The sequence below is a fragment of the Physella acuta genome, unplaced genomic scaffold (genome assembly GCF_028476545.2).
Source record: "Physella acuta isolate Inbredline_101_S28 unplaced genomic scaffold, ASM2847654v3 ptg000216l, whole genome shotgun sequence".
Classification (NCBI taxonomy): Eukaryota; Metazoa; Mollusca; class Gastropoda; family Physidae; genus Physella; species Physella acuta.
In genome coordinates, this window is record NW_026731735.1 from 62,373 (window position 1) to 89,709 (window position 27,337).

The following is a 27,337-nucleotide window of genomic DNA, read 5'->3' on the forward strand; positions in this document are numbered from 1 at the left end:
CCCCTCAAAATGGCTGTTGAATTTTTCTAAAAACATCGATATTTTTCCAAAATCTTGTCAGAACTATGTTAACATAGAGTATTTTGATCAATTTCTATTACAATTTATTAAAACCGTTTTTCTAAAACGCGAAATAAAGGCTAAAACATGTTTTCTAACATTGATTTTTTATAATGCAAAAGAGTGACGTCACACCATCTGAACCCTCATCACACACCGTCACAAAATTGCGGACCCCCCTCCCCTACGAGTGTGACGCCATTTATGGGCGACCCCTATGATCATCAGGCCCGAATATTAATATCTCACATAAAGCATTTATGGAGGTTTAATCCAAAATAATATAGATCTAGATACCTAGATCTTTATTTTTGTAACGAGAGGTCAATCGTAAATTCGGCTTGTTTTTTAATTAAACAAAAAAATCAACCCAACTTATTGTCAAAAGGGAACGCTTGTCCGCACTATGTTTTTAACGGAGCATCAGCGTTATGTAAACAATATTTAGAAAGAAGAGGGTGGCAGCTTGTATTAATTATAAAGTGTGTGGACATGTTTAATATTATGAAAGAAAAAAATGAAAAACATAGTTTTTTGTACTATAAAACCAACAATTATGCATTGAAGTGATATTTATTATGTTTTGTAAGAGAAAAAAAATTGGGGGGGGGGGGGGGGAAGGGGAAGAATTCGGGGGCCAGAGGCGTAGCGACCCTTCCCGGCGCCCGGGGACAAACTTTCTATTTGCACCCCCCTCGAACTTTTCATTTGCAGCCCCCCCCCTCTCAAACTTTCGATTTGCACCCCCCTTCGAACTTTTCATTTGCACTCCCCTCAAACTTTCAATTTGGCGCCCCCCCCCCCTAAGGTCGGCGCCCGGTGACATATGTCCCCCCCCGCCCCACCCCCTCGCTACGCCTCTGTCGGGGGCCCTTGGATGCTCCTCTCTCAGCCCCCCCCACCCATAATCCGCCACTGGCTCCAAACATCGTTTGGTACTTATAAGTGCCGTCAGAAATGTTGGACATTTTTTCACACGAAAAAATAAATAAATTTACAAGACATAAATAAGCTTTAAATTGTATCAACCAGAAACAAAAAAAAAAAAAATAACATAGTAATCCTAATAAGGATTATTTATATTTTTACACATAAACACAATACAAACAAATATTCTGAGATAATATATAGAAAATATATACTTTAACCAGTGTCCACCCCCTCCCTTGACATTTTAAGTGCGCCCCCCCCCACACCCGGAAGTTTCAAATTTCTCTAAGGGGTCGTCCTTAAAAGACGTCGCACTCGTAGGGGGGAGGGGGGGGGGTCCGTAATTTTGTGACGGTGTGTGATGAGGGGGAGGGGGGGGGTCAGATCTTGCGACGTCACACTTTTGCATTATAAAAAAAGCAATGTGAGAAAACGAATTTTTTAGACGTTATGTCGCGTTTTAGAACACTTCTTAAATGGCAATTGATTAAAATACTATATTTTGACAGAGTCCCCGGACGCCGACCTTAGGGGGCGCAAAAATGTACGATGGTATCATATATGATAGTAAAAAGTCGCTGGGACCAATTTTTTTATTGAACACAACAGTAGGCTCTATATAGCCTATATACTCTATTTAGGCTATAAATGTATGTATATAGATCTCTATCTATCTATATGTATGTGTGTATATAATATTAAACATTCACATAATAATGCCGGGCCTACAAGCCTACAGTAGTTATTAAAAATTTTAAAAAACTTGGCCCATTAAATTTTGGATATAAATAAAGATAGCCTAATTTTACACGAAGGACCAATGTACTTTTAGGATCTGTGCATAGGCCTACTTCCTTTGATATCGCTACCGCGAGACTTTGCGTGAGTGTACGAGAAATAGATTTCAACCTTCCATACTTCTTCGACTGTTAAGAGCGTGTTAGCCGGAAAATAGCCCAGTAAAATAACAACAGGTATCATTTAATGTCTAATTTGAAGCTAAACACCTAGGCTCTGTCTGTAATTATCAGTTTGGATGAGTGAGATCGTGGTCAAGTTTATATTAAATGTTGTAGAAACATTTTCATTTCACCCCACCCCATCTCTTTGTTTTATCATTTTACGAGGAAAATATGGACGCATTGGTGACCTAATTTCGATATTAATTTTAAAAAATCGTTTATTTTTTTTTATTCTCGTGGTATTCTTTCAGTTTATATTTCTTACTTAGATCTAGAATCAAGATTTACTAGAATTAACATTTTAAAAGTAATCCTAAAGTTCCAAATTACGATGGTAGGAATTATTAGGGTTGTCGGTATCGGCCGAGATCGCGGTAAAAACATGACCCGAAATCGCCCATTACTTTCTGATACCGGTCGCACGAGATTTGGTTTTGCATACTAATAAGTTTTTAATTTATGGTAATTAATTAAGTTTAAAAGGTCATTTCCTAATGTTAAATGAAAAGTAGAATGGTTTTCCCATTGTTTTGATGGCTTAGCGATCTGATCGCACGCTGTCTCTGCTTTGGTCTTCCCCCTGTATGAAGGCTAGTTTCAAATACGTTGGAATCACGATTTTTTAAAAGATTATTCTAGGTGAGAGTAGATTACTGATCAGACATATCTTAAGTATGTGGAAATGAAATTTGTTTTTGGATATTTTGACTCCGACATTAGTTATACTGCTCCGAACGTAGTCACTGTATGTAGGTCACGCTGCCACCATTGTTATATTTTTTCATCCCGATCTTCCGGCCTTTAAGTTTGATCAACTAATAACAGCATTCTTATGGCATGTGCAAACAAATCTCCTAATTTTTTTATTTCAAAATATATTTACATACTCATCTTTAATTTTTTCAGCTCTAGTTCTAGTTTTGCAGAATATGTTTTTCCTAAAATCCAATTTTGTCAGACTAGCCTGACAAGAGTCAGACCTAGATCTAGGTTACCTGTCTGTTGCTATACACTAGCATTGTGCTAACTGTAATTTTAAGTATTCAAGTTCTACTTACCCTTAGATATAGTTATATGCTGAAAATCAGAATCCATACACAATTCACACATAAAAACATTGATCTGATAACTTCAAATTTTATTACAAAATGGCTTTTATATATGGACTCTACTTCACCTGCCCAAAATAATGAGGCAATTATATGCACATAACAGTGTTCAAGTCATTTACTTTAGATTTCTAACTTTGTAGTTCTTTCATTTGCTGTATTTATATAAAATATGGCTTTAGAAACATTTTCATATTTGCGCAGCACACAGTTTTTTGGGGTTATGGGAGGAAGCCAACACAAAAATATCAGTTCTGTATTATTTTTATTCATTTCAATAGCATTTACAAGTTCTATATATCATTCTAGTTAAACTCTGCAAATATGAACAAAATACAACTGCAAGTAAAATAATTATGCTCAATTTATTCAGGTATACCATCATTTGTCACAATTGGCCAATGCAAAAGCAAGGGGATTCCACCCCTCACAAAAAAATTCGCTAAAAAAAAACTATTTGAGCTAGACGGAAAATCTTTTTTGTTTTGTTTTCATATAGTTGAGCTCTACAAGAATATGTAATTTTTATTTTTATATGATGATTAGTGTTTTTTTACCAAAATCCCTAGAATTATCAATGTTGAAATCACTTGCAGGTTTCTTGGACTGTTCGCAGATCCAGCTATTTTATTAATTTGGATGCTTTTTTTTATGAGAGAACACATCACTTCCTATGTTAATTTTACGTTAATGAACATTTCCGTGTCATCCTTTTATGCCACTTTCAGGAAATTGAGGCATAGGGCAATTTTTAAGTTGTGCTGTATGCAGTATTGAGTATTCTCCTTTTACACTACCCCACATGAATGAAGTGACCAAGTTTAGGATCAGCAGCAAAACTTGAACCAATCAACAGTTAGCTTAAAGATTTTGCTAAAAACTATAGGGTAGACTGCTCTAACTTCGACCGATTCGTTTTCGCCCGAGCCGTAAATTCGCTTCTCTTCGGTATATTCCGTAAACTAATCAACATAGAGGTTTCATTTTTACACCATTAAAAACGTTATCCTCTGCCGATTGGTTTGGTATAAATAGTTAACCAATCATCATTAAGATAATAATTCTTATATGCAAGTCTAGACATAGACCTCACTTCGTTATGTTTGGTTTTAACTTCGACCGGGTTGCTCTAACTTCGACCAGCGCCTTGCTCTAACTTCGACCGCTATAAGCCTATATGTAAATTATTGTTTTTTTCCAATAAATCTATGGTTTAACGTTGTCAAAATATCAGGGAATTAAAATAAAATAAATGTGTAGGGCTATATTGGGGTAGAAATGCTGTTTAATTATAAAATAGCTATACTAAATAATGAATAGATGGCGCAGGCTTGACTAGGGTGGGGTGGGGGTATTAATCGTTAGGTCTTTTACATATGGCACTATTATTTTCAGTTACATTTAGATCTTATGAAAAAGGAATGCTCTGCTGATTAAACTATTCAATAAAACTATAATTAAACTAAGATAATTCATGCAAAATTATGTTTTTAGGGGCAAGTTTTTCAGTTGGTCGAAGTTAGAACTATGCCAATTTTAAGTGGTTTTAACTTCGACCGATTTGTTTTTCAATATTTGTTTTTACATTTTTATTAAATTAAAAAAAATAAAAACACACACATATACTACAACCTATTTTATAAGCGTTAATATAATTTTAAAAATTTTATTTTATAAATTAAATGTGTTTTGAGCATTGTGAAGCACGACACCCCTAAGACAGCAAAAACTGAATTCATCATTTTCACGCGAGAAAATTCACGGGCGAGTTGTACTTAATATTTGCCGTTCAAGAGCGCGAAAACGATTAAAAATAGATATGAACTTAAATAAGGAAAATCCCCCACAATTCAAGTGTGTAACTAAATATATAATTTATTTTGGCCAATGGTGTTTGTACAAATGTTTATATATTTTTTTTCCGCCCATAGTAAGAAATCGGTCGAAGTTAGAACTCGGTCGAAGTTAGAGCAGTCTACCCTAGATCTAGTATACCAGAATAGAGCTAGAAACACAAATATGGCATAGATCTAGATCTATATTTTATTTCCAGATGTGCACTTATTCATGTTTTCCATGTGCCATGAATTCTTTTGAAACTGAATTTTTTGTTTAGGTCTTAAATTTGTAATGGGTAGGCTTATCTTTATCTATGCTTTGCAGTGTCATAGTAGTATCAAAAAGGGTGTTTTGACACAAATAAAACACAAGCAGGAGTCTGAAGTGTAAACTAACTTCAGTTGTAAAAAAAAAGTTACTTGAGGGCTCACAGCCATGCCTTAAAATTTTTGGTGACCTTTGCACCTCACATGTCACTTATTTGACTAATACTCTAATAGCTTAGCTTGTTTATACTAAGCTGCATAAATTGTAACATTGAGCAAAACGTTAAGTATTTTTATTGTATGCAGTGATGATCATTTTTGTCTCGTTCGTATTAATACCATGTTTGGTTAATGATTTAATTTTAAACTTTCTGAGCATACAACTTATCCCTTTATTATAAATTTAAAGCTGAAAAAGACAGCAGATTCCACTAATGTAAAACTTTAACCTCATTTTGTCAGGTATATGAGTCAAAAGGCAGAAAAACCAACACTATCAGGCACCCGTCTGAAGACCCGAAAAAGGGGTAGGCATAACAATTTTATTCTCAAATACATTTTTGATTTATTACTTTACCACCTTTATTTTGCCAGAGTTGTTCCTTACACAAAAGTATCATTGGTTATATTTTTCAGATGAAAAAGAAAAGTACGATCCAACAGCTTTTCGAGATTCCATCATTGCAGGGCTAGGTGAATGTGGGGGAGATCTAGACCAGGTTTCTCGTTATCTGGACAGAGAAGGATCAAAACTCAATTACAGGAGATATGCAGAAGTCCTCTTCGATATTTTGTTTGCTGGGGGGATTCTTGGTAACTATTATTGATTGGTAGATTTCAGTATAGTTTCAAGCGTTTAAAAATTCGTTTAGAGAAAATCTGATTATGATATTTATTTTTTAGCCCCAGGAGGTTTTATAGTTGAGAGTGTTGACTCTGGCAAGCCCGTCAGGTCAGATATTTGTGTGTTCAGGTGGGATGGAGATCTTGTCCAGCTTACCAAATTTTACAATGTAGGTTGCATTATTTTATTTTATTAAGGATTTAAAAAATTATTTTCTTAAAAATGAATCATTAGTCCCATGTTTTTAAAACATTAAACACCTATTGCAATTATTTTATCACGGATAACATTTTGGGTGCTAATAATTCTAGTTCAATGAAATATTCTTACTTAAAGGTATTTTACAAGCTCATCCGAAGGTACAAGTATCTGGAAAAAGCATTTGAGGATGACCTGAAAAAGGTAGGAAAAATGTCTCCTTAAATTTTTTGAAAATTTAAAAATATTTTCTTACAATAACATCTATAATGTGAAAACTTTCTTTCTTAGATCCTAATGTTCCAGAAAGGCTTTTCAGTTGAAGAGAGAGAGAAACTGGCTAGGATTACTGGTATTATTTTAGCCAATGCATTATGTACACCTCGCATCCTGCTCAGTTTATTTGAGGACCATCTTGTTAAGGAAGGTAATGACATTGCATATTTTTAAATACAATGTAGACACTTTTAAATGTACAGTAATTGAAATGCTCAAATGCCGTGATGATTCAATTGTCTCGTTCGTATTATGCCATTGTTGGTAATTGATTACACATTTTTTATTACTGAGCATTGTGGTGAGCATATTTAAAAAAATTAAAAATGGACTTATTGTTTCTCCAAAATTGTTTTGGCTTTGTTCAGTTAATTTTATAATTTTGTGTACCTTTTTGAAAATATAACGTTTATAATTATCCATTTTAGGAATCTCGCAAGAGTTTGCTGTCACAATGTTTGCAACTTGGTTAGCAGAAAAGGACATCAATTCCATTTGTGCAGCCCTGAAAAAACAGCAGGTAGACACTAGGCTTATGGTAAGTAAAATCATTTCACCTTTTAAATCTAGATTTTAGAGGGGTAATACTGTCAAGCTTAGAGTAATCTTTATTTTGCTTCTTTAGGAAATATTCCCCCTAAACAAGAGGAATCAGGAAAACTTCGCTTCCTTCTTTCGGGAACGTGGCCTTGGAGCCATCGCAGACATGCAAACGGCTCAGATGGCTTCGAAGGCAAAGAAAGAAGCCCAGAAAAACCTGGCAGATATGATAAAGGATGAAAGCTCAGTGCCAGATGTAAGTTATGTCATTCAAGTGGCTGTAAGTTAGGTGTAATGCCAATACAAAATTTTTCTATATTACCTAATAACTTTTACAAATGTTCTTTTTCTTCCTTCCAGATGATTGAATATGTTACGGATTTGCTTGAGAAACAGGGAATGTCAGAAACAGAAGTAACCATTTCTGTAGGTTCTTTTATAAATCTGTCATAATTCTGTAAATCATGTCATGTAAAATAGTGTGCTGTTCACTTTATATCTGAGACAAATAAAGTATCAAGATAAGCAATTAAAGGTTTATTTATTTTTCAGATTTGGAACTCTGTAATGGCTGCTGTTGAGTGGAACAAAAAAGAAGACCTAGTGGCAGAACAGGCCCTCAAACATCTTCGTCAATATTGTCCTTTACTTAAGGTCACTGCCAGATCTGGCAAGTCTGAACTTGCCCTGATGCTCAAAGTTCAGGAATTCTGTTATGAAAACATGAACTTCTTAAAATCTTTTCAAAAAATCATCATGCTACTGTACAAAAGTAAGTTTTTCCCCCTTTTGTATGGTTTTTCATTCTTGCTTTACATTGAGTTATTGAAATGTACTGATTCTGTTACATTGTTTTTTTTAGATGAAGTTATTAGCGAAGATGTGATCCTCAAGTGGTACAAAGATAGCCACAGTGCCAAGGGTAAGAGTGTCTTCCTGGAACAGATGAAAAAGTTTGTCGAGTGGCTACAAAATGCAGAGGAGGGTGAGAGATTTTTTAGATTTACACATTTTTTAAACTGTTGATTAAAAGTTAACCCAATTTGTTAGTAATGCTCTGTTGCAGTGATGATTAATTTGTCTCGTTCGTATTACTCCAGTATTGGTAAATGATTATCATTTTAAACTCGACTGAGCAATATTTTGAGCATTTTCAAAGCTTGTTATCCATTAACATCTGACATGATTATTTTGTGAAGAAATTTAATTGGTATTTAAATTTTACAGAGTCTGACGAAGAAGAAGGAGAGGAAGATTGAAACCTAAATAGAACTTGATCTGTTGGGTGTATACAGATCTTGTAGTTAATTGTTTTTCTTCATGTGCTAGTTTGGACTTTCCTGTTTACCCGGCCAAGGAAATTTTTACATCATTGCAAGCATCTATTTATTATATTTTTTATGTTCTCATCTTTGGAAACTAAATTGCTTAAATAAATATAATTATAAATACACTACAGTATATGTTGAATGCAATTATTTGTATTAAGGTTGGTTTCCTTCACTTGATTTTGGATCATGTGATTTTAAGGGTTATCATTCCAAATGATTACTTTTCATAGTATACTTGAGTAAAATGTTTAAATTAAGAAATTATGCATGTCATCAAAATTTTTGGCTTCCCTTCTGCATTCTATTAAGTTTCTAATGTGCAGGCAATTGTTTCATGTTTATTTTGAAATTGCAATTTTTAGAGAAGTGTCTTTGTAATTAATATGTTGTATATATCAGCTAAAAACTAGTTCACTGTTGTAGTAATTATTAAACCATTAGGTCTCTTTTTAAAACTTGCTTTGGGTGGTGTACTGAATGAGTTGAGTGTCCCTCTTCTTCATCTTGTGGGTGTTTGCCACAATGTGTACATTAATGAAAGTTGTGCTTGATTGCTTATTGTGTGCAATTACTCAGGTATTTGATGCCCAACCATGTATGGGCACTGTTAATGCTACTGCAGCTGGAAATTCACATTTCACAATTTGCCTTATTCCATGCAGTCATTGAGCGAGTAAATGCATGATTTAGGTTCTGTATGGTTGTCTTGTCATTTAATTTTCAGCAACAATGAACCATCACTTGAAGATTAACTATTCACTCTAAGAATACATTTCATCTGCACAGTCAACTTCAAATGCCCATTTGCAAATTTCTTCTGTAAATAAAATATGGAACTATTCTGGATTTGTTCTGATTATCTTTGTATAGTGTTTTAATCAGTAAAATTAGTGGGGTTTTTTAAATGGTATACAGGATTCCCACAAGGTGGCAAAAGATAAGCTGTATAGATTTGTCTACACCAGCATTACAGCTGATTAATTTGCTTGCCCTGAGGCAGATTTTGTTACTTAGCAGTCAGGTAGCTAAGTCATTACACCTGACAATCTTAAAATCCAGCTTATGATTAAAACAAAATAAAGCCTGTATTATAGAACCAAAGATCAAAACAATTTATTCATTACAATTTAGGATAGGAAAACCATACAATGCTTTTTTAAGATAAAAATGGACATTGATTCTAAAGATAGATAATTTGTATAGTGTCAAGATAAATTGTATACAGGTACCTGCTTATTCTAAACCTAATTAACTTAATTAGGCATTGTAAGTTAGCTTGATATTGTTATTGAAATTCATAAAACAATCAGGGTGTAAAACTGGATGGAAATGACAAAAAAAAATTCACTAAGATCGTAATTGTAAAAAATAATTAAGCATATTCTTATTTGTTCACTCTTACAGTACATAAAAAATGTACTAGATTTAGTTGGAATGCACCAATGCAGTGAATAATCTTCAAAAAATTACATGCTAGCTAGCAGTTCCATTCAGAGGTCCAATTTTCATGTACTGAAAATACATTACTTTCAACTAAATGAATCCTGAGTTAAAACAAATTTCTTGTTGCACTAGACAAATACATGCAAGGATGTTGATTATCTGCTGAGAAAGGTTAATAAGGAGCACACTAAAGAATCATACCAATAGGTCAATGATACATTCAATAGGAAAATTTAGGTTACATTTCAATACAAACATAATTCATAACCTTTTTATTCCTTTACTACAGCTTAGGTTTCTGAACTTGACTATTTACATGTAAATTGTTTTACAAGATACAGCAGTAAATCACACATCAAATAAAATTATAGTTAACCCTTTCTCACAACTTTAAAATATAGAGGGTAGATGAGTGGAGTAACTACCCAACCAGCTTTTCAGGTACTTGAGTTGAGTGGATTTGCTCATGAATAGAGCTAGTAAAAGTCTTAAAAAGCTCAACTGAATAAAAGTTTTTTGAAAAAGTGAGATTTTCCCCCATCAGAAACAGAAAACAATTAGAAAATACTTCTACATCTCCAATATTAAAGGTTAAGAAATATAATACTTGTCACCCAGCAACAGTATAAACTTCAAATGCAAACTAAATATATAAAAAAGTAAATGATGGCAAAAACTTCAGGATACCTACAGAAAAAATCATTGTAGTACTTATCAGTGTTTCTTCTAAAATCACTTCTTTAGCCAATTGATCGGATCATACTGGATTGTTATGATTTCTGGTTAAAGTTAATTTAAGACTTGCATCTTAAAATACCAATTATTTAGTAAAACAAGTAAAAAAAAAACAACAGAATTATTAAAAAAATTAAATGTGTATAATCTGAGCTGATAAAAAACAAGGGTAGAAAATTTGTCACAATATTAATTTGAGCTAAGCGTTAACAGAACTAGTTTTTTTTTCCAAAGATTAGAAAATGAAATTATTATGGTGAAAAGTTTACTAAATAGACATTAAGTTATACTAAGAAATTTTGTTTGCTGTATAAACAAAAGAATGTGGTGTTTCTCCTTCCAGAAATTGTAATTTTAAACTACTTGTTATATAATCTCTGCATAGGTATCAGGACATTATAACAGAAGGCCACATTACTAACTGAGTGTAATTTAAAATAAAATAATGAATATAAATAAAGCTACCCTGAAGAGTATCACCTTAATTTAAAATGTAATGTTATAAAGACAAAAAAACTTTGAAAAAAGATAAGGAATCACAGCTTTAAAAAATTATATTAATTTGTAAAAATATCAACTTTACTATATGAAAAGTGCTTTTGTAAAAAGCATTTATGTTTTTAATCAATTGCAAACACATTTTTAATATACATATAGATCCTTATATGATTATCAAAGTTTAATAATGTTGCTTTTGCAAGGATTTAAAGAAACATTTCTACCGAGCTACAACTAAAAAAATGTAATAAATTATATTAATAACATAAGTATCTGAATAAACTACTAAATAATACTCAACTGTTATAAGGCAACACTAGTTTTAGTAAGAAACTTTAAATCCTGTAAAATAACATTATTACATAATACTTCTCTATCATCTAACTACACTTTATATTGACAATTACTTTGAATAATAGCTAAGCTCCATTACAGGGGAGCTAATATAAACATACCTACATGGCATGTATTGAAATGATATGAATGTGTGTTAAGTCCAAAGACTTGTCACAAGCCACAGAGAGCATTGGAAATCACAATAATATCATGAAAGCAGGTTCATACATGACAAAATATGGACGTAAAGCCTACATATGTTCAGGGTGGTCTCGTAGACAGTCAATAAAGTTCCTAGGGTCAACCTCCCGTGTGCAGATCCTGTGTACTGCTACAAACAATGGAAACCTGGCAAGGTTCAAACAATGGTCAGTTAAACCACATACGTTGTATGTTATTTTACTAACTGTTACCAAGGTACCAGATGGTAAAATAAAATATGCATACATTTTGTAAATGTGTTACACTCAAACATAAAAGGTCCTAATAAATCTTGTAAAGCAGTTAACAATTTTCTGCAAGATAAACATAGAAAGCTTTAAAACTTTTATTAGGATATTTCTTTATATACAAGATAAACATTACTATCTCACAAACAACAAGCCCAAAACCAAACTGAATAGACTATAAGAAAAATCCAAAGTAGGACTCAAAATCAATAGAAATAAAACAAATGTCATCAGAATGAATAACAACTAGGACCTATCCATTTAGCTAAAAGGAGAGAACATACAAAAGACAAACAAAATCACATGTTTGGGAAGGGAGATAAACAAGGATTGGGGAGCAGACAAGGACATAAAAAGCCATTTCAAGAAGGTCAGATATGGAGTTGCACATCCTTGTCATTTCAGAGCAAAATAAGAATCTTCTAAACAAATGTTAAGGTTCAGAGATCTGGGAGGTTATCAGGTCAAATACCAACAGAAAATAATTGTTAACAGATGTCTACAACAAATTCTAAGATAAGATTCTAGACAAAATAACCAACGAAATCCAATGGCATACCACAAAGCAACAGCCTATTTGACAGAAATATTAAAGCCTGTAAATGGAGTTAAGAGGTTAACATTGCAGGTGTTGGACTAGAACACACAAGGGAAAAACAGTAGGCTGACCAAATGAATACTGAAGAAGAACAGTGGAAGGAGAAGCAAGCACTGCTGGGCTTACATGGATTCAGCTAAAGTGAGCTGTCTAAAAGTATGGTAGAGAGTTGCAGCTGCAGCTCTTTGCTCCTCAGGGGGTTTTAAAGTATCAAGTCAAGTACAAGATAAACATAATATTTATTATGAAAATAATTGTTAATAAATACTTCAGTTTGATCAATCAAAATTTGCAGAATATGATGGTTAACATTACTTTCAACAGAATAGGACAGTTTCATTTTTGTGTGTAAAGAATTGGAAAGTTCAGTATTGATCAACAACACTGAAAGAGCCAAGAAAGATACCAAACCCTCTGATACTGATAATAACAAAGTCTCACTTACTGATCTAACATATTGATTTCTTTCAAGTAACCATAAATTTCTTTGGCGATCAGTGGACCTTGAAAACTTTGTCCTCTCAAAATTTCTTTCTCCAAAAGTCGAATATCCTAATAAATTTAAAAATAAAATAGTTTTTAATAATGCTTTCTAAAATTAAATTCCATTTACGTAAATGTCACATAAAACATAAACAACACAGAGCAGTATATTGATTCAATGAAGTGAAACATTTCAGAGCAACTGTACTGTAAGATAATGTTATGTTCTGTAAATAAACTATTTAAACAGAACAAATTAAGATGTAATGTTTACATTATTATAGCACCAAAAGAAACACATTTTAGCTCTTGATGGGGCAAAAGAATCAGCCCATAAAATTAAAAGTAAACATGAATATCAAATGAATTAACATGAATGTAAAACCATGAATGAACAAATTCTCAGATTATTACCACGCCAGCCATTCCACGTTTCTGGAATCAAGAGTTATAGAAGTGAATATAATTTTTTAAATAGAGAGGCTAAAATATGCACCAAATTTCAGAATACAAAAAATGTAATGTTAGCATTTTCACGAACAAACTGTTATTGTAAGCCACCAATCTTGGATTCTTATAAGAGATCTTTAAATATTTAGTAAGTGTGTTATTTTTAATCATTAATTTCAATTAAAAAAGTAATTCCCCACCTTCATTGATTTGACAACTGCTTCTCCCAGCAGACGATTTCTGCCACCATGGCAGGTAGCAACTAAGTCAGCGATACCACAACTCTCAAAGAAAACTGATTTGTCATCGGCTGATGTCAAAATAAAAGTATACAGTAATACCAGCTGTACACAGAAAAAAAAGTAGACATACAGTCTCCCACTCTTGTAGGCCTACATTTGACATGAAAAACAATTTTTAAACCAATGCCAGTAGCCCTTACCGCACTGGGTAAAAGGTAAATTTCCCTTTCAAACCTGACGGTCTATAGGGCAAGTGAAGTAGAGTTCACTTGTTTCTGTTACCTCAGCATATGAAGAGATAGTGTGGTCAGCACTATGCCCAGCCGCCTTTACTTTCCCTAACATGAGTTAGGTACCCATCAGAGTTGGGTGGACTCAGGGACGATCTACTGACTTGATTCGAACTCGAGACTTACGGGCTAGCAGTCCAGCTCTCTACCGCTAGACCACGCCATACCTTTACAGCACTGAGTGCATACTTTATTATTTTTCCATTTCCCTTCCCTCATGCCCATGTTACTTTCTAAAACTGTTCCCTCATGCCGTCATGTACAATGTTACTTTCTAAAACAATTCCCTCATGCCCAGCAGAAAGAGTTTCCATCAAACAGGAGTACTGTTTGCGAATACAAAAGTATTTGACTTTTACTGCACATAATGTTTATTTGAAAGAGGAATAGCCAAACTTTCTTTCTCTTTTGTACATTATAAAAAAAAGGACAAATGTTTTAGTTAATCTCTACGGCCTAGTCATGTCATTATGGTTGAGATAGGTTGATGCAAATGAAGTTTATTAGGTTAGGCAGAGTAAATAAAATCACAAGTTTAATAAGATGTAAATTGGTTTGATAATAAGTTTGATAATAATAAACTGAACAGGACTGCTTTAACTCTAGATGTTAATATTTTTTTCTCATCGCATAAGATTTGTGCACATGGCAAAATAATATCTAGTCAGGAAGCCACTGATTGTAATAGTGATATGTAGGGCTGAGGAATAGAGAACAAAAAGTAAGTCAGGCAGGAAGGGACAAAATGAGTAGAGGCTTACTTCCAAGAAAAACTTTAGTAAATTTCATCATCTCCATCAAGCCCAGTCTGATAACAGCAGCTTTAGTGTTGTCTCCGTAGCCTAACCCATCAACAATACCAGCACCAATACCTACTACATTCTGCCCAAAAAAAAGAGGAATTTAAAGCATAAAATGTATTGATTAATATATTTAATATGCTATAGGCCTTTAATTTTAATAAAGAATAGTCTCTTGAAAACGTAAACAAAGTGTAGCATTTTCTGGTTGATAAATTTTGATCTGTTTACCTTCAAAGCTCCACAAGACTCAACTCCTGCTACATTTCTGATAATTTTACAGCGAAAATATGGCGTCTCAAACAATGAATTCAACACAGATTTGTAGCTTTCATTCCCACAAGCTAATAAAAAATTTGAAAATAAATTCTGTCATTTTATGTGCTGTCAACAATACATAACAGTAAAAATCTAAAATAATTATAGTAAGAGTAAAAGCAGATTCTTTTATTTACAACACTTTCTAGTTTAATTTCTGCAAAACAGTAAAAATCTCTCACCAATCGTTGTTTCACAAAACATTTCACTGGCAACTTCAGTTGCCAAATTGGCACCCATTAGGACAGCAGTTTCAATTCCCAAAGTTTCGCTTATGACCTTTGAGACTAGCTGAATCCCTTCTGTTTCTGACAGAATGAATCCCTGTGTTAAAGGCAAGAATTATTATTTTTTATCTGGAAACCAAAATCTTAAAAAAAAAAATTAAATAAGACCACAAATTTATTTATTTACATATTACAATTTTTAAAAGGAGTAATTACTTTGATGAGTGAAACTCCTAGAGCATTAGGTTTGATAAAATCTCTCATCTTCAGGCAAGTATCTCTCACAAATTGATGAGGTAGCACAAAGATAAGAATGTCTGCATTGGTACAAGCTCTGACCACATCAGGGATAGCAATCTGTTTGATTGTAACATCAAAATGATCTTCAAACGATTCAATAATCTTGACCTTTCATCTCTTAAGCTATTTATAACTTACTTACATGCAGTGGCAAAATAAAAAAAAACCAGCAGAGTAAAAAATAAACTGAGTGAGACAAATAAATCATGGAAAACTATTATTTTTGTTTGGTATTCAAAATGCCAGAACAAACAGTCAACAGATGTTGGGAATTTGTAAATTTAGTAGTTAAATCTTGTATTTGAGTTTATAAAATATCAAAGATCAGGAACATGAACAGTATAGTAGGAAAGACACTATGTTTTGATCTTGCACTTAACAGCTATGTGTAGACCACTGCTTCTTATGAGTACTAATAATGATTTCCTTCAACACAATCAGGTATTGCATGTTAACATGTTATGTGCCATTTGCTGCAAAGACTCACACTTAAGCCTGCTTTTCATTCTGTCTATCCAAGAATAATCTGCAATGAGCATTGGTTAGATGTTTTGATATGGAATTTTTTTTTCTCCCTAAATGTGTGGCTGCCCCAAGCCAACAATACTTGGTATCTGACAAACACTACGGAACTACCAGCCAGAGATCTCTCTAGAACAGAAAAAAAAATTGAATACGAAGGACTGATGCTTACCACATTGGTTGGAAGTTTGATATCAGGCAAGTATTTGACATTCTCATGCTCTGTGTTGATTATGTCAGTGAGTTTCTGTCCATTGACAATCTCTTCATACACATACATCAAGATTTCAGGCTCAAACAAATTCTCATTGGCTGCAACATTTGATCCAACAATTTTGGCAATGGCAGAGCCCCTTAAGATAAGAAAAAATATTATCAGCATTTAAAAAAACAAAATTTAAAAAGTTGAAACACAGGGTCTTCAAATTTACATAGAATTATATATACGAGTACTTTAATCATACTTAAATGATAGCATAGTGCTAGTCAAAAAAAAAAAAGGAATAATACATAATTGTGCTATTATTTATAGACACTACAATACATTTGATACATTTCAATGAATGCATATTTTTTGTCATTTCATATTAACTGCAAAATCGGAAATTATTTACTTTATTCTAAGCCTCAAAATCTTTCATAATGAATTCATAATGGGTACTTTTTAGCACCTGTGTATTTTAAAAGATTTCTACTAATCCAAGCATTTTTTAGAATTGAAAATATTGCATTATACAAACACATCTTACACATAAAAAAATAATAACAAAGGGCATTACAAATTTAGTTTAAATTGGTTCAATTTAGTATTCATAGCCATACCCAAATCTCAGCATTTGGGGCATGTGGAGCCAAGGCATGAGGCATATCCTAGTTTAGACTAACTACACAATAAAACTCATTACTTCCTAACCCAAACACTAGTTTATGCTTTCACTAGACCCCATTGCACCCAGTCCAATTGTATGTCTACGTAGGGCCTACAGTCTTGTAGTTTAAAGTAGGCCTATTAGAAGGCATAGCATGTAGCTGTTCTGAGTTTAGATTTTTTGATGTAAAAAAAGGGGTGGTTGAGATCTAAGAACAGCCATCTATGTTATCTACAAAGGGATCAGAAGTTTCATGGTGATAACGTAATGGTTTAAAGGAGGTGAGGAATGTTTAAGGGAGGGCTACTGATTCCTCTGTGATTTCCTCCCTGCTGGACCATGATGGTCATTTATATGACATAATGATAACATGCTATTTTGTTGCGCTGAGATCTAAGAAGTCATCTATGTTACCTACAAAAAAGTTTTATGGAGGGTTAAAAACAGGTGGGGGGCAGGAATAGTATTATTGCCTTACCAGCAATTTTTGCTAGGTTTAATGTTAAAAATACCCTAAAGATGAAGATGAGTGGTCAGGCGGACTTGGGGAGTGGCTGTCGTGCCGGAAGGTGCTGGTTCAAACCCATCAGATGCCTTATTGCTATGCCTCTTATTATCAAAATATATTAATTACCAGTTACTCATGGAAGGGTTACTTTTGTTAATTGTTTTTTCATTTGTGACGTAATTGTTGGTATAAAGGCATTAAAAAAAAAAAATCTGTCCCCTAGATTTTTGCTTAGAGAAAAGAAAAAACACAAAAGTGTGATGGAAACTGATGAAAAAGACATTCTATTTCACCTGATATTTATTCTGTTAATTTTTAATGGTAATTGATAGTTGAATAACAAGCAATGTGAACAGCCAACTAAACTGATGCTTAATTAGTATCATTTATTTTAAAATTACTTGATCTAATTTTAGTCTAATAGTCTAGTATAGATTTAGAGTGTATAATTGATCATCTATGACCCACGTAGCCGGTCGTAGCCTGTAGCAGATCAGATAGATCTAGATCTATGTCTGATATGAGCCTAAAAGAAAAGCTAAACTAAACTTTACTTTAACAATCATATTTTTTAAATAAAAGATTAAAAATATAACACAATAAAAAAAATGGCCGATTCTAGTCGGAATAAGATACGCATGCAATACGCATGCGCAATGGAGAGAAACTACAACTTAGCGGCGATGTTTTCGATGGTACTGCGCATGCGTGTGTTTACAACCGCAGAACCCTAATACCAACCCTAATCCTATCCTTAACCCTATCCCTAATCCTATCCCTAACCCTAGCCCTAATCCTATCCCTAATCCTACCCCTAACCCTCATTCTAGCCCTAACCCTAGGTCACTGCGCATGCGCAGAACTATCTTTTGCCGAAAAATCTTATTCCGAGTAGACACTTCGAAAAAAAATAGCACTGCTCTCTTAATCTATACCTCACTCCCCAGTCACAATAAATACTTTTATTATTGTAAGATATTATTCCCAGTCATTATGAGTCATATTTTAATATTTACTAGAGTAAAGTGGCGTATGCGGACAGTTGCCTCTGTGCGGACACCTTGCTGTTTTTCGCTTAAACAATAATTGTATGAATGTTTTATAGGAAACTAATGCAAACAACACAAAGCATGTCCATTTTTAAACACATCTGAGTCCATTTCTTCTATTTCACTCAATAGGGAGATTAATTGGAATTTTTCAAAGTTGCGATGTATGACGTTTTATGAAAGGGAACCTCACCCGGATGAAGAGCACTAGTCTCCGGATTAGAGGAATAAATCGAACCAATCATAGCTTAGTTAACTGGGTTAACTATAAATAGCTTATATATATATATAGAAAGCTATAAATATCATAGTTAAGGTTGTTTAAGCCATCTTAGAGGAAAAATTGGGGTGTCCGCATCTTTTTTGAGGGTTAACCTTTTGCGGACACTAATGAAAAATCAGAGTAGAATATATTTCTTACACTTTAAGTAAAAAGGAGCTTTGAACTAATCTTGATACTCCAGATTTATAAATAAATTTAAGTCTAAATCTAGATCTATAAGTTTTTAGTAATGTTTTTAGGTTTTAAAAATATTTTTGATCATCAAACGTGTCTATTTCAATCATTTAAATAGAAATAAAATGAACAAAATATGCCTTGTCCGCATAAGGAGCAAGTGTGCGCACAGAAAATAAAATGTAAAAAAAAAGTGCACTTACTGTCCGCACAGAGTCTCACCACTGAAAATGTTAATACATTCAATGCTATGCGTATGAATACAAAATGAATCAGACGTCATTAAACTAGAAAGAATGCGGAGTGAGGCGGTACTTTCGGTTTGTTTCTATGTGAAGCGGTTACTGAATGGCGCTCAATGGAAATCGGCACTTCCGTTTTTTTTGCTATGTCTGTCCGCAGACGCCACTTTACTCTATTATTTATTTAGCATCTGTCATCTGGTGCTAGGGCCCTGTTGTGTGGTCGGCTATCAGTGGGGTGGGAATAGCCTTTGCCATTTAAATTTGATTACTGCAACAAGGGCAAGCAAAATTCATGTTTTTTTTAACCTTTACTGTTGGTCTTTGAGCTAATCTATGAAATCTAGAATAATAATAGTCTACTAGAATCTAGATCTAACTACTATTTACTATACTAACTAAATAATCCAAATCTAGACTCTAGATCTAGATCTACCAGCCTAGCTTAACCAGTGAACTACTGCTGTCGACTGTTTCACTGTAGGTAGATCTAAATCTATAGGTAGGCATACTCTACTTTAATTAATTATTTATAATTAATAGATCTAGTAATAATAGGTTTCCAAGGACCTTCGCTTATTAACTTCAAAAAGTCTTAATGAACTTACCAGTTACCAGAACCAATTATACAGACACGCTTTTTAACTTCTGACATTTTGCAGTAAAAAATTAACAACTGAACTGATAGATCTAAATATTTAAAATACTTTTAAAGCCTTCAACATAGGTCTGTGTTGTCTGCCCTATTTCTGGATCCCCAACATTGACCTTGACCTTCAACAACTGCCTTCACACTCGTTTCCGTACTTTTATATTCATTAATCAATTAAATCTTAATTTAACATTGACATTGTAATCCAAGACTAGCGTATATTATTTACTACACATACATTTTAAATAAACTAAAATCATGCAATTTTCGTAAAACAAAGATTTACAAAAAGGGGTTGTAACTTATGACAATCTTTATAATAAAAGATACCGTGATTATGTCCCCTAGCTTATCTTAAAAAAATGAGTGTAAAAAGTTTATTTGAACGTTTTCCAAGTAAGAAAGTGTGAGAAGATAAACAGTTTAGTTTAGGGTAGAAGCGACCGTTAAAACTGCCAATAATATTGATTATATTTCCAGCTGCTATTTTGATGTTACAGGTAACACAGTTGACTCTAATCAAAAGTTTTAATTATTTAAAATATGTCCGAATTTTTAAACCTAAATTTATTGACTACTCCATAGGCTTACCAACAAACACGTAGAACTACAGCTAGGTCCAGAGGCGTAGCGACCCTTCCCGGCGCCCGGGGACAAACTTTCAATTTGCCCCCCCCCCCCCCCCGAGCAAATTTTCAATTTGCACCCCCCCCCCCCAAACTGCAGCTAAATTGACATTTTAATTTGCTTTTACAACCCATTTTGGCGCCACCTAAGGTCGGCGCCCGGGGACATATGTCCCCCCTGCCCCCCCCCCCCCCCCACATCGCTACGCCTCTGGCTAGGTCTATTTACCTTCTAGAATAAAAAAAAATCTATTGTTGATTGGCTATTTATCTTAACATTACTTTAGGCGCATAATATCTCACTTTTGGATATTAATTCGAAAGAAAAACATGAGAGCGGGGTTGTGGGGAGAGGGGGGGGGAATAATCCGCTATGCTGATAATTTTATTCCATAGATTTTAAAGATTCGGGATTCCTTAATTGTTTGACCCTTCCTAGCCTACCAGCAGATTTTTTAGGCACTGTACGTATCATGTGTGGGATGGCGTGGCCTAAAACTAGCGGTAGAACTAGACTGCTAACCCGAGAGTCTTGAGTTCGAATCCGGATAAGGGAAACAAAGGCGGTTGGGCATAAAGCCATAATGCTGACCACACTATCCCTCGGCGGACAGTAGTAAAAGTATTTTTACTATATAAATTCCATCTTGTTGGGGGGGGGGGGGGGGCTGGAAGAAACTCTGCTGAATCCCGGGGAGGGGTGGTTTTCTATGAGTATGACCCTTGGTCTAGAATAGTATTCGTAGAGTAAATTCTAGATCTAGAATCTAGCTAGTTTCTAAAATGTAGATTCTAGATCTAGATCAAGATCTAGATCTATTATTGAACTAATTAAAAAAAGTGACCACTAATAACCCACCAACAACCAGAGCCTATGAGTCCGATACGTTTTCGGTCAGACATGATTGATTTTGTAAACCAATAGTCACTTTATCGAGTTTTAGAAAAGAATTCTTGTTTTATCATCCAGGAGTCGCTTCATCCAAACAAACAATGGATCTTTCAGTGACGTTTTGGTGCACACCAGTAATGAACGTGATTTGCTGGTGCGTCAAATGTTTTCTGTGTGCTGTGCAAACTTAGAACAAAAACGTAAAGTATAACATTCAATCTCACAAATTAATAATAAATACATACATTCTTTAATAATAATAAGCATTTATATATGCGAGAAAAGTATAGTAAAAAAAAAAGCGTTGGTCGCTATATTGTATAATGTCAGGGGCGTAGCGAGGGGGGGGGGGGGCGGAGGGTGCGGACCGTACCGGGTGACACCATTTAGGGGGGTGACACCAAGGCAAAAAATAGCAAAACATATAGAAAAAAACTTGAGGGGGGGGTGCAAATCGAAAACTTAAAAGTTTGTCCCCGGGAAGGGTCGCTACTACGCCTCTGGGTGACACCATTTAGTGCCGCACCGGGTGACACCCGACCTCGCTATAATGTTAATTTTGAAATGTGGAGGCCCGTCACTAAATGAAAGTAAATCTAAAATAATTGCACTTGTATACTCATTGAATAATATAATATACACAGGCCGTTATAGGCTAGTTACAGGCATATAATGGCTTATATAGACACACACACTCACACACACACACACACACACACACAAACACACACGCAGATGACCACGTCAGCTAAACGTGACAATACCTCAGACGACCACGTTCAGACGACCACGTCGGCTAAACGTGACAATACCTCAGATGACCACGTCAGCTAAACGTGACAATATCTCAGACGACCACGTTTAGACGACCACGTCGGCTAAACGTGACAATACCTCAGACGACCACGTCAGCTAAACGTGACAATACCTCAGACGACCACGTTCAGACGACCACGTCGGCTAAACGTGACAATACCTCAGATGACCACGTCAGCTAAACGTGACAATACCTCAGACGACCACGTTCAGACGACCACGTCGGCTAAACGGGACAATACCTCAGATGACCATGTCGGCTAAACGTGACAAGACGATCACGCCAGCTGAACGTGGACACTCTCCTCTGGCCATCTGAACGAAACACGGCCATTCCCCTCTAACCTTCTCTGGCCATCTGAACAAAACACGGCCATTCCCCTCTAACCTACCCTGGCCATCTGAACGAAACACGGCCATTCCCCTCTAACCTACCCTGGCCATCTGAACAAAACACGGCCATTCCCCTCTAACCTCCCCTGGCCATCTGAACGAAACACGGCCATTCCCCTCTAACCTTCCCTGGTCATCTGAACAAAACACGGCCATTCCCCTCTAACCTTCCCTGGCCATCTGAACAAAACACGGCCATTCCCCTCTAACCTTCTCTGGCCATCTGAACAAAACACGGCCATTCCCCTCTAACCATCTCTGGCCATCTGAACAAAACACGGCCATTCCCCTCTAACCTCCCCTGGCCATCTGAACAAAACACGGCCATTCCCCTTACCTTCTCTGGCCATCTGAACAAAACACGGCCATTCCCCTCTAACCATCTCTGGCCATCTGAACAAAACACGGCCATTCCCCTCTAAGCTTCTCCCCTTCATTGACCTGAGTGTGAGTACAATCCCATGTGGCTTCTCATTCTCCGTGTGTCCAGCCCCTGCGCTGGACAAAGCCGACTGACCGCACGCCCTGCCGCTCATTGAAATGCTTGCCTGGCCAGATATAATGTCCCCGTAGATGAAGGCGCTAGTCGGACAGAAGTAATGTCCCTGTAGATGGAGGCGCTAGTCGGACAGAAGTAATGTCCCTGTAGACGAAGCCGCTAGTCGTAGCGTACATCAAATTTTGCCGACGTTGATAGCATTTCGACCAGCAAGTTCATGCAGAGCTGGGGTTTATGTCTAAGAAAAAAATAAACCTACATGATGAACTTTCATTGACTAACTGGCGTTTGGTTGCTACCCATGCCCCAATTGCTATTCTACAATAAAATGTTGTAATTGCTGTTAGTCAATAGCGTATATTTCAAATTAGAAAGGTATATTGTTTGTTATACGGATAAGCAGACTACAGTTGAGAGCAGTTTAGTTAGTTTTTCTTAATAAGCTTAGCATGATGAACAATCAAGTATTCCTCGCTTCTGCTTAGCTTACCACAATAACGCGTTGTATTAGCCAGATTTTAAAAAGTGATTTCCGACATTTGATATTCTGATTTAGCTCAACTATATCAAGATTCCCCACTGTCTCAATGATAAATATCGTACCTCAATATATAAACTTTTTTGTTCTTCAGAAAATCTGAAAAATAATACTTCAATATTCAAATATTTTTTTCTATCATTCGTTCTCAATAGATTTTTAAAAATTAAAAACACTTTTGAAGACAGAGCGACCCGTTACGTCAAGACTCCCCCACGTCCTAGTACGTCAAAACTTGAAAAAAAAATTCCACGCCCACTTTACCCCATTACCTCCCCCAAACAAAACGTAATAAATAATCGCCATTCATTTTTGCACAACATTTGATCCAACTTTATGTGAGTATCGAATCAAGACTGCCATGTTTAATTCATTAGGCTGAGTCTATAGCCGCTGAACCCCCCCCCCCCAAAAAAAAATCCATGTAAAGCATTGCATTAAATGAAGTAAAACTGAATAATAATAAAAGTTACGTAAATGTGTAAGGTTATTTGCAAACGTTTTGAATGGCTGGGGGATGTTAGAGAGAATGGGGGAGTGTTTTTAGGGTGACGGACAAACGTTTTATAGGCCATACACACAGATATACATATACATATATATATATATATATATATATATATATATATATATATATATATATATATATATATATATATATATATGTATATATATATATATATATATATATATATATATATATATGTATATATATATATATATATGTGTGTGTGTGTGTGTATGTGTGTATGTATGTGTGTGTGTGTGTGTCTGTGTGCAGGTCTGCATATATATTAATGAGAAATGCCCTACTGAATCGCGAATGTTGTAAATTGAGGGGCCGTAAAATGATATTTTCGCTTTTATTTCGTTGAATGGTCATGAGTTTGATCGATGTGGAAGAAGAAAAGACATTGGCAGATTCTGTAGGGCTATAATTCCAGAGTTTTAATTGATGAGTAGTCATACGTAATATACTCCCGTGATAGGCTCAGCATAAAAAACCAGCATGTGAATTAACTGATAACTCAAGATGTAATTAATGATGTTCTTTGTGTTGTAAAACAACAACCATCTCAAAACATTATTTTGGAAAATGTAAATTATAACTAATTAATTGTAATTAATTTAGGGATCTCTATTGGCGTCCATTGAAATTTGACCTGGGCCCTCTGGTGCTTTGCGAAATATGTTAACCAATGTAGAACGCAGTGTTTCTTTCAGACTTTTTTCTCCCATTGGATGGGGTAGGGGGGACCTGAAACTTTCGAGATGGGGGGGGGGGGGGGGGGAGGCGGCGGACTACGTGTACTCTTTATTGAATAGTCAAATTAAAATAAATTCACAAAATAAACGATACGAAAAATATCGCTTTTTCCCCTTTATATTACTAAAAACTGTTGTGTATAAATAATAGTGATATAGGCAGACGCGTGACACAATTGAGACTAATAGAAAAATACACGTCCACATATGTGTAAAACAGTGTGGGCATTTTCCGCTACAGTTACATACCTATCTATGTGAGGATGATTATCATCAACGGTGAGGATGTTTTTTTTTATAGTAAAACAGTAATGATGTTTTTTTTGTAAAATGGTAAGGATAATTTTTTTAGTAAAACGGTAAGGATGGTTTTTTTTTTTATTAAATGGTAAGGATAATTTTTTTAGTAAATGGTAAGGATGTTTTTTTTTTTAGTAAACCGATTAGAAACCCACGTAAAGTAGTAAATGTCGGCTTTAGATCCCGATCGCCCCCCAACGATCGGCTAATTCGATGAGTTATCGCCGAATCTCAAGTCTATTAACTATGTATGAATATGTTTCAAGGGTAATAAATCTAAAAAAATAAATAAATAAACTGCCCTTGTCCATTTGCGCGCGCAGTATTTATTTTTAGGAAAGGGAGATAGCTCTTCTTTCCACAACTTCGATACTTAGCTGGGTGTTTAGTTTAAACTTTATACATTCCTCCGATCAAGGGAGATAATTTAATTTTAGCGGATTCAATAATTCAATGATTTTCGAACTACTAACTTTAGATTTTTCTTGTGGTAAACAGGATAGTGGGCCCCTTAAACTCGTGCAACAAGTACTACTGTATTTATTTACAAAGCTGGTTGGTATAAGCTTAATATAATCTCAGAACCTTAATAGGAAATTCATCATTTTTGGGAGTACTCTACCTTGCAGTTTATTTTTTAAATCTTTCCTTTTTATTTTCATCTGTTTTATCGCGCAAAGCTTGACTTTTCGATTATTTAATTTTTTTTTTAAATAAGTGTCATAATTCGGTGCAAAAAGTCTATGTTGGGTAGAGAATAAAGATTATTAATTATTCCCCGCTCCCGGGGGGTGAATGGGGGTGAATGTTGTTTGCTTGTACCCTGTCCCTGTTCAATCCTCGTGCTGTAAGTTGTATCAGTCACGGAATCAAATTCCAGTTTTTACCTATTTGTGTATGTAAGGTGTGTGAGAACGTGTGAGATCGCCTCAGTTCAGTCCAGTCCTTCTACAACGTTAGTGTAGGTTAGTGTACTTTTATATAGCATTTGTATCTCAGTTTCGTGCACTAGTTTGTGTTATATTTAAAAATAATCTGTGTTTTTGTAGATAGGATGAAACTCTTATTAGAGTTAACGAGCCGTTGTTTTATTCAGTCTTGTGTTTTGTAACCCGTATGTGGTCGATCATCTTATGTGTTGTACGACGCTCTAGTAAGGGCGTGTCCATGTGCCCCCCCCCCCGCCTCCTTACACCATCAAACCCCTGGCTCTCTACAACCCCCACATACACCCCAAACACATCTCCTCACTCACATCTCACCATGCCCTGTATCAGAATACCCCCTATCCTTAAATGACTAATTACATACTGCATGTTTACCCCTGGATCTCTAAAAAAAAACAACATAAAATGTTAGCCCATGTTTATTTTCATCACACAAATTATGTGCTGGTCACATTTTTTAAGCCGGTAACATTCCTTACGTCACTAACAATAGAACCCATCCCCGACTCCCGAAGTATGTGTGAAATCATTTCTGAGCGAGTTTATTTATTTATTTTAAATAACTCAGTTTTAACTGAATTCCTTAAAAAAGGCACCAGTTTAATCCATAATTTTCTTCCTCTGTTCTTCACCCCCCCCCCCCCCCACTGCTGATTATGACAAGTTAAAAAAGTGTCTATTTTAAAGCGAGAAGCCCCCAGGAGAAAAATAATCAGTTTCAAATGAGACTCGTTAGGCGCCATTGTTTCACTGTAAACTAACTGAGCCGAGGAAATTTGAATTTGAATGAAATCAACTCGGTCGACGTCCAATATTTGTCGAGAGCGCAGCCGGATATGTGACGTCACGGCTTGCCAGATACCAGATCGCACACGCCTAAAATACAGATTTAAAAAAAATTCTAAGAGAAAGATACGCCATTTTATTTATGAATTATTTGGTTTAACGCTTCTAACAAAATAGATTTAAAGATATATTTAAAATTCAAAATATTTGGTTGGCATTTAGATCTAATACATTTTAAGACAAAACTTAACGTTTATTTTAAAAAACCAAAACGGCTGTAAAAAAAAACACAACAACAACACAGAAATAAACAACACCTTATCTTGGTTATTATTTTCTATCAGTAAATATTTAATTAAACTCTTCAGTTGTCGGCTCAACAAAATTTGTTTAGTCTAGCCTAGGTTTATAATTTTATTTTTAGATGCGAGTGTCTGTTAAATTTGTCTCT

At 34.9% G+C, this 27,337-nt stretch overlaps 2 protein-coding genes across 4 annotated transcripts; one reads left to right on the forward strand and one right to left on the reverse strand.

Moving 5' to 3' along the window:
- Positions 1 to 1,835: 1,835 nt before the first annotated feature.
- Positions 1,836 to 9,196, forward strand: LOC131937643 (eIF5-mimic protein 2). The gene is made up of 12 exons (XM_059295232.1): positions 1,836 to 1,964; positions 5,629 to 5,693; positions 5,803 to 5,979; positions 6,070 to 6,179; positions 6,347 to 6,412; positions 6,500 to 6,635; positions 6,913 to 7,022; positions 7,110 to 7,280; positions 7,385 to 7,450; positions 7,577 to 7,796; positions 7,887 to 8,009; positions 8,252 to 9,196. The coding sequence occupies exons 2-12, from the start codon at positions 5,633 to 5,635 to the stop codon at positions 8,281 to 8,283; spliced, it is 1,272 nt and encodes a 423-aa protein (XP_059151215.1). The 5' UTR covers positions 1,836 to 1,964; positions 5,629 to 5,632; the 3' UTR covers positions 8,284 to 9,196.
- On the reverse strand, positions 9,191 to 21,449 carry LOC131937644 (glycerol-3-phosphate dehydrogenase [NAD(+)], cytoplasmic). Of its 3 annotated transcripts, none has more exons than XM_059295234.1 (10): positions 21,309 to 21,449; positions 16,219 to 16,399; positions 15,441 to 15,581; positions 15,180 to 15,321; positions 14,911 to 15,023; positions 14,641 to 14,761; positions 13,548 to 13,657; positions 13,312 to 13,332; positions 12,860 to 12,966; positions 9,191 to 11,715 (listed from the first exon to the last, which is right to left on the reverse strand). In XM_059295234.1, the coding sequence occupies exons 1-10, from the start codon at positions 21,350 to 21,352 to the stop codon at positions 11,619 to 11,621; spliced, it is 1,077 nt and encodes a 358-aa protein (XP_059151217.1). In that variant the 5' UTR covers positions 21,353 to 21,449; the 3' UTR covers positions 9,191 to 11,618. The 3 variants fall into 3 exon arrangements, with proteins under 3 accessions (XP_059151217.1, XP_059151216.1, XP_059151218.1); XM_059295233.1 differs by lacking the exon at positions 21,309 to 21,449 and adding an exon at positions 19,780 to 19,954; XM_059295235.1 differs by lacking the exons at positions 13,312 to 13,332; positions 21,309 to 21,449 and adding an exon at positions 19,780 to 19,954.
- Positions 21,450 to 27,337: the final 5,888 nt, after the last annotated feature.

Bases quoted from the DNA above. Each gene is read 5' to 3' on its own strand.
- LOC131937643 (XM_059295232.1), top strand. From the start codon at position 5,633: ATGAGTCAAAAGGCAGAAAAACCAACACTATCAGGCACCCGTCTGAAG. The intron at 5,980-6,069 runs GTAACTATTATT...TTTATTTTTTAG, and splicing joins GTTTGCTGGGGGGATTCTTG to CCCCAGGAGGTTTTATAGTT. The intron at 6,413-6,499 runs GTAGGAAAAATG...TTTCTTTCTTAG, and splicing joins TTGAGGATGACCTGAAAAAG to ATCCTAATGTTCCAGAAAGG.
- LOC131937644 (XM_059295233.1), bottom strand. From the start codon at position 19,826: ATGTCAGAAGTTAAAAAGCGTGTCTGTATAATTGGTTCTGGTAACTG. The intron at 15,582-16,218 runs GTAAGCATCAGT...ACAATCAAACAG, and splicing joins TCAAACTTCCAACCAATGTG to ATTGCTATCCCTGATGTGGT. The intron at 15,322-15,440 runs GTAATTACTCCT...CCTTTAACACAG, and splicing joins TAGGAGTTTCACTCATCAAA to GGATTCATTCTGTCAGAAAC.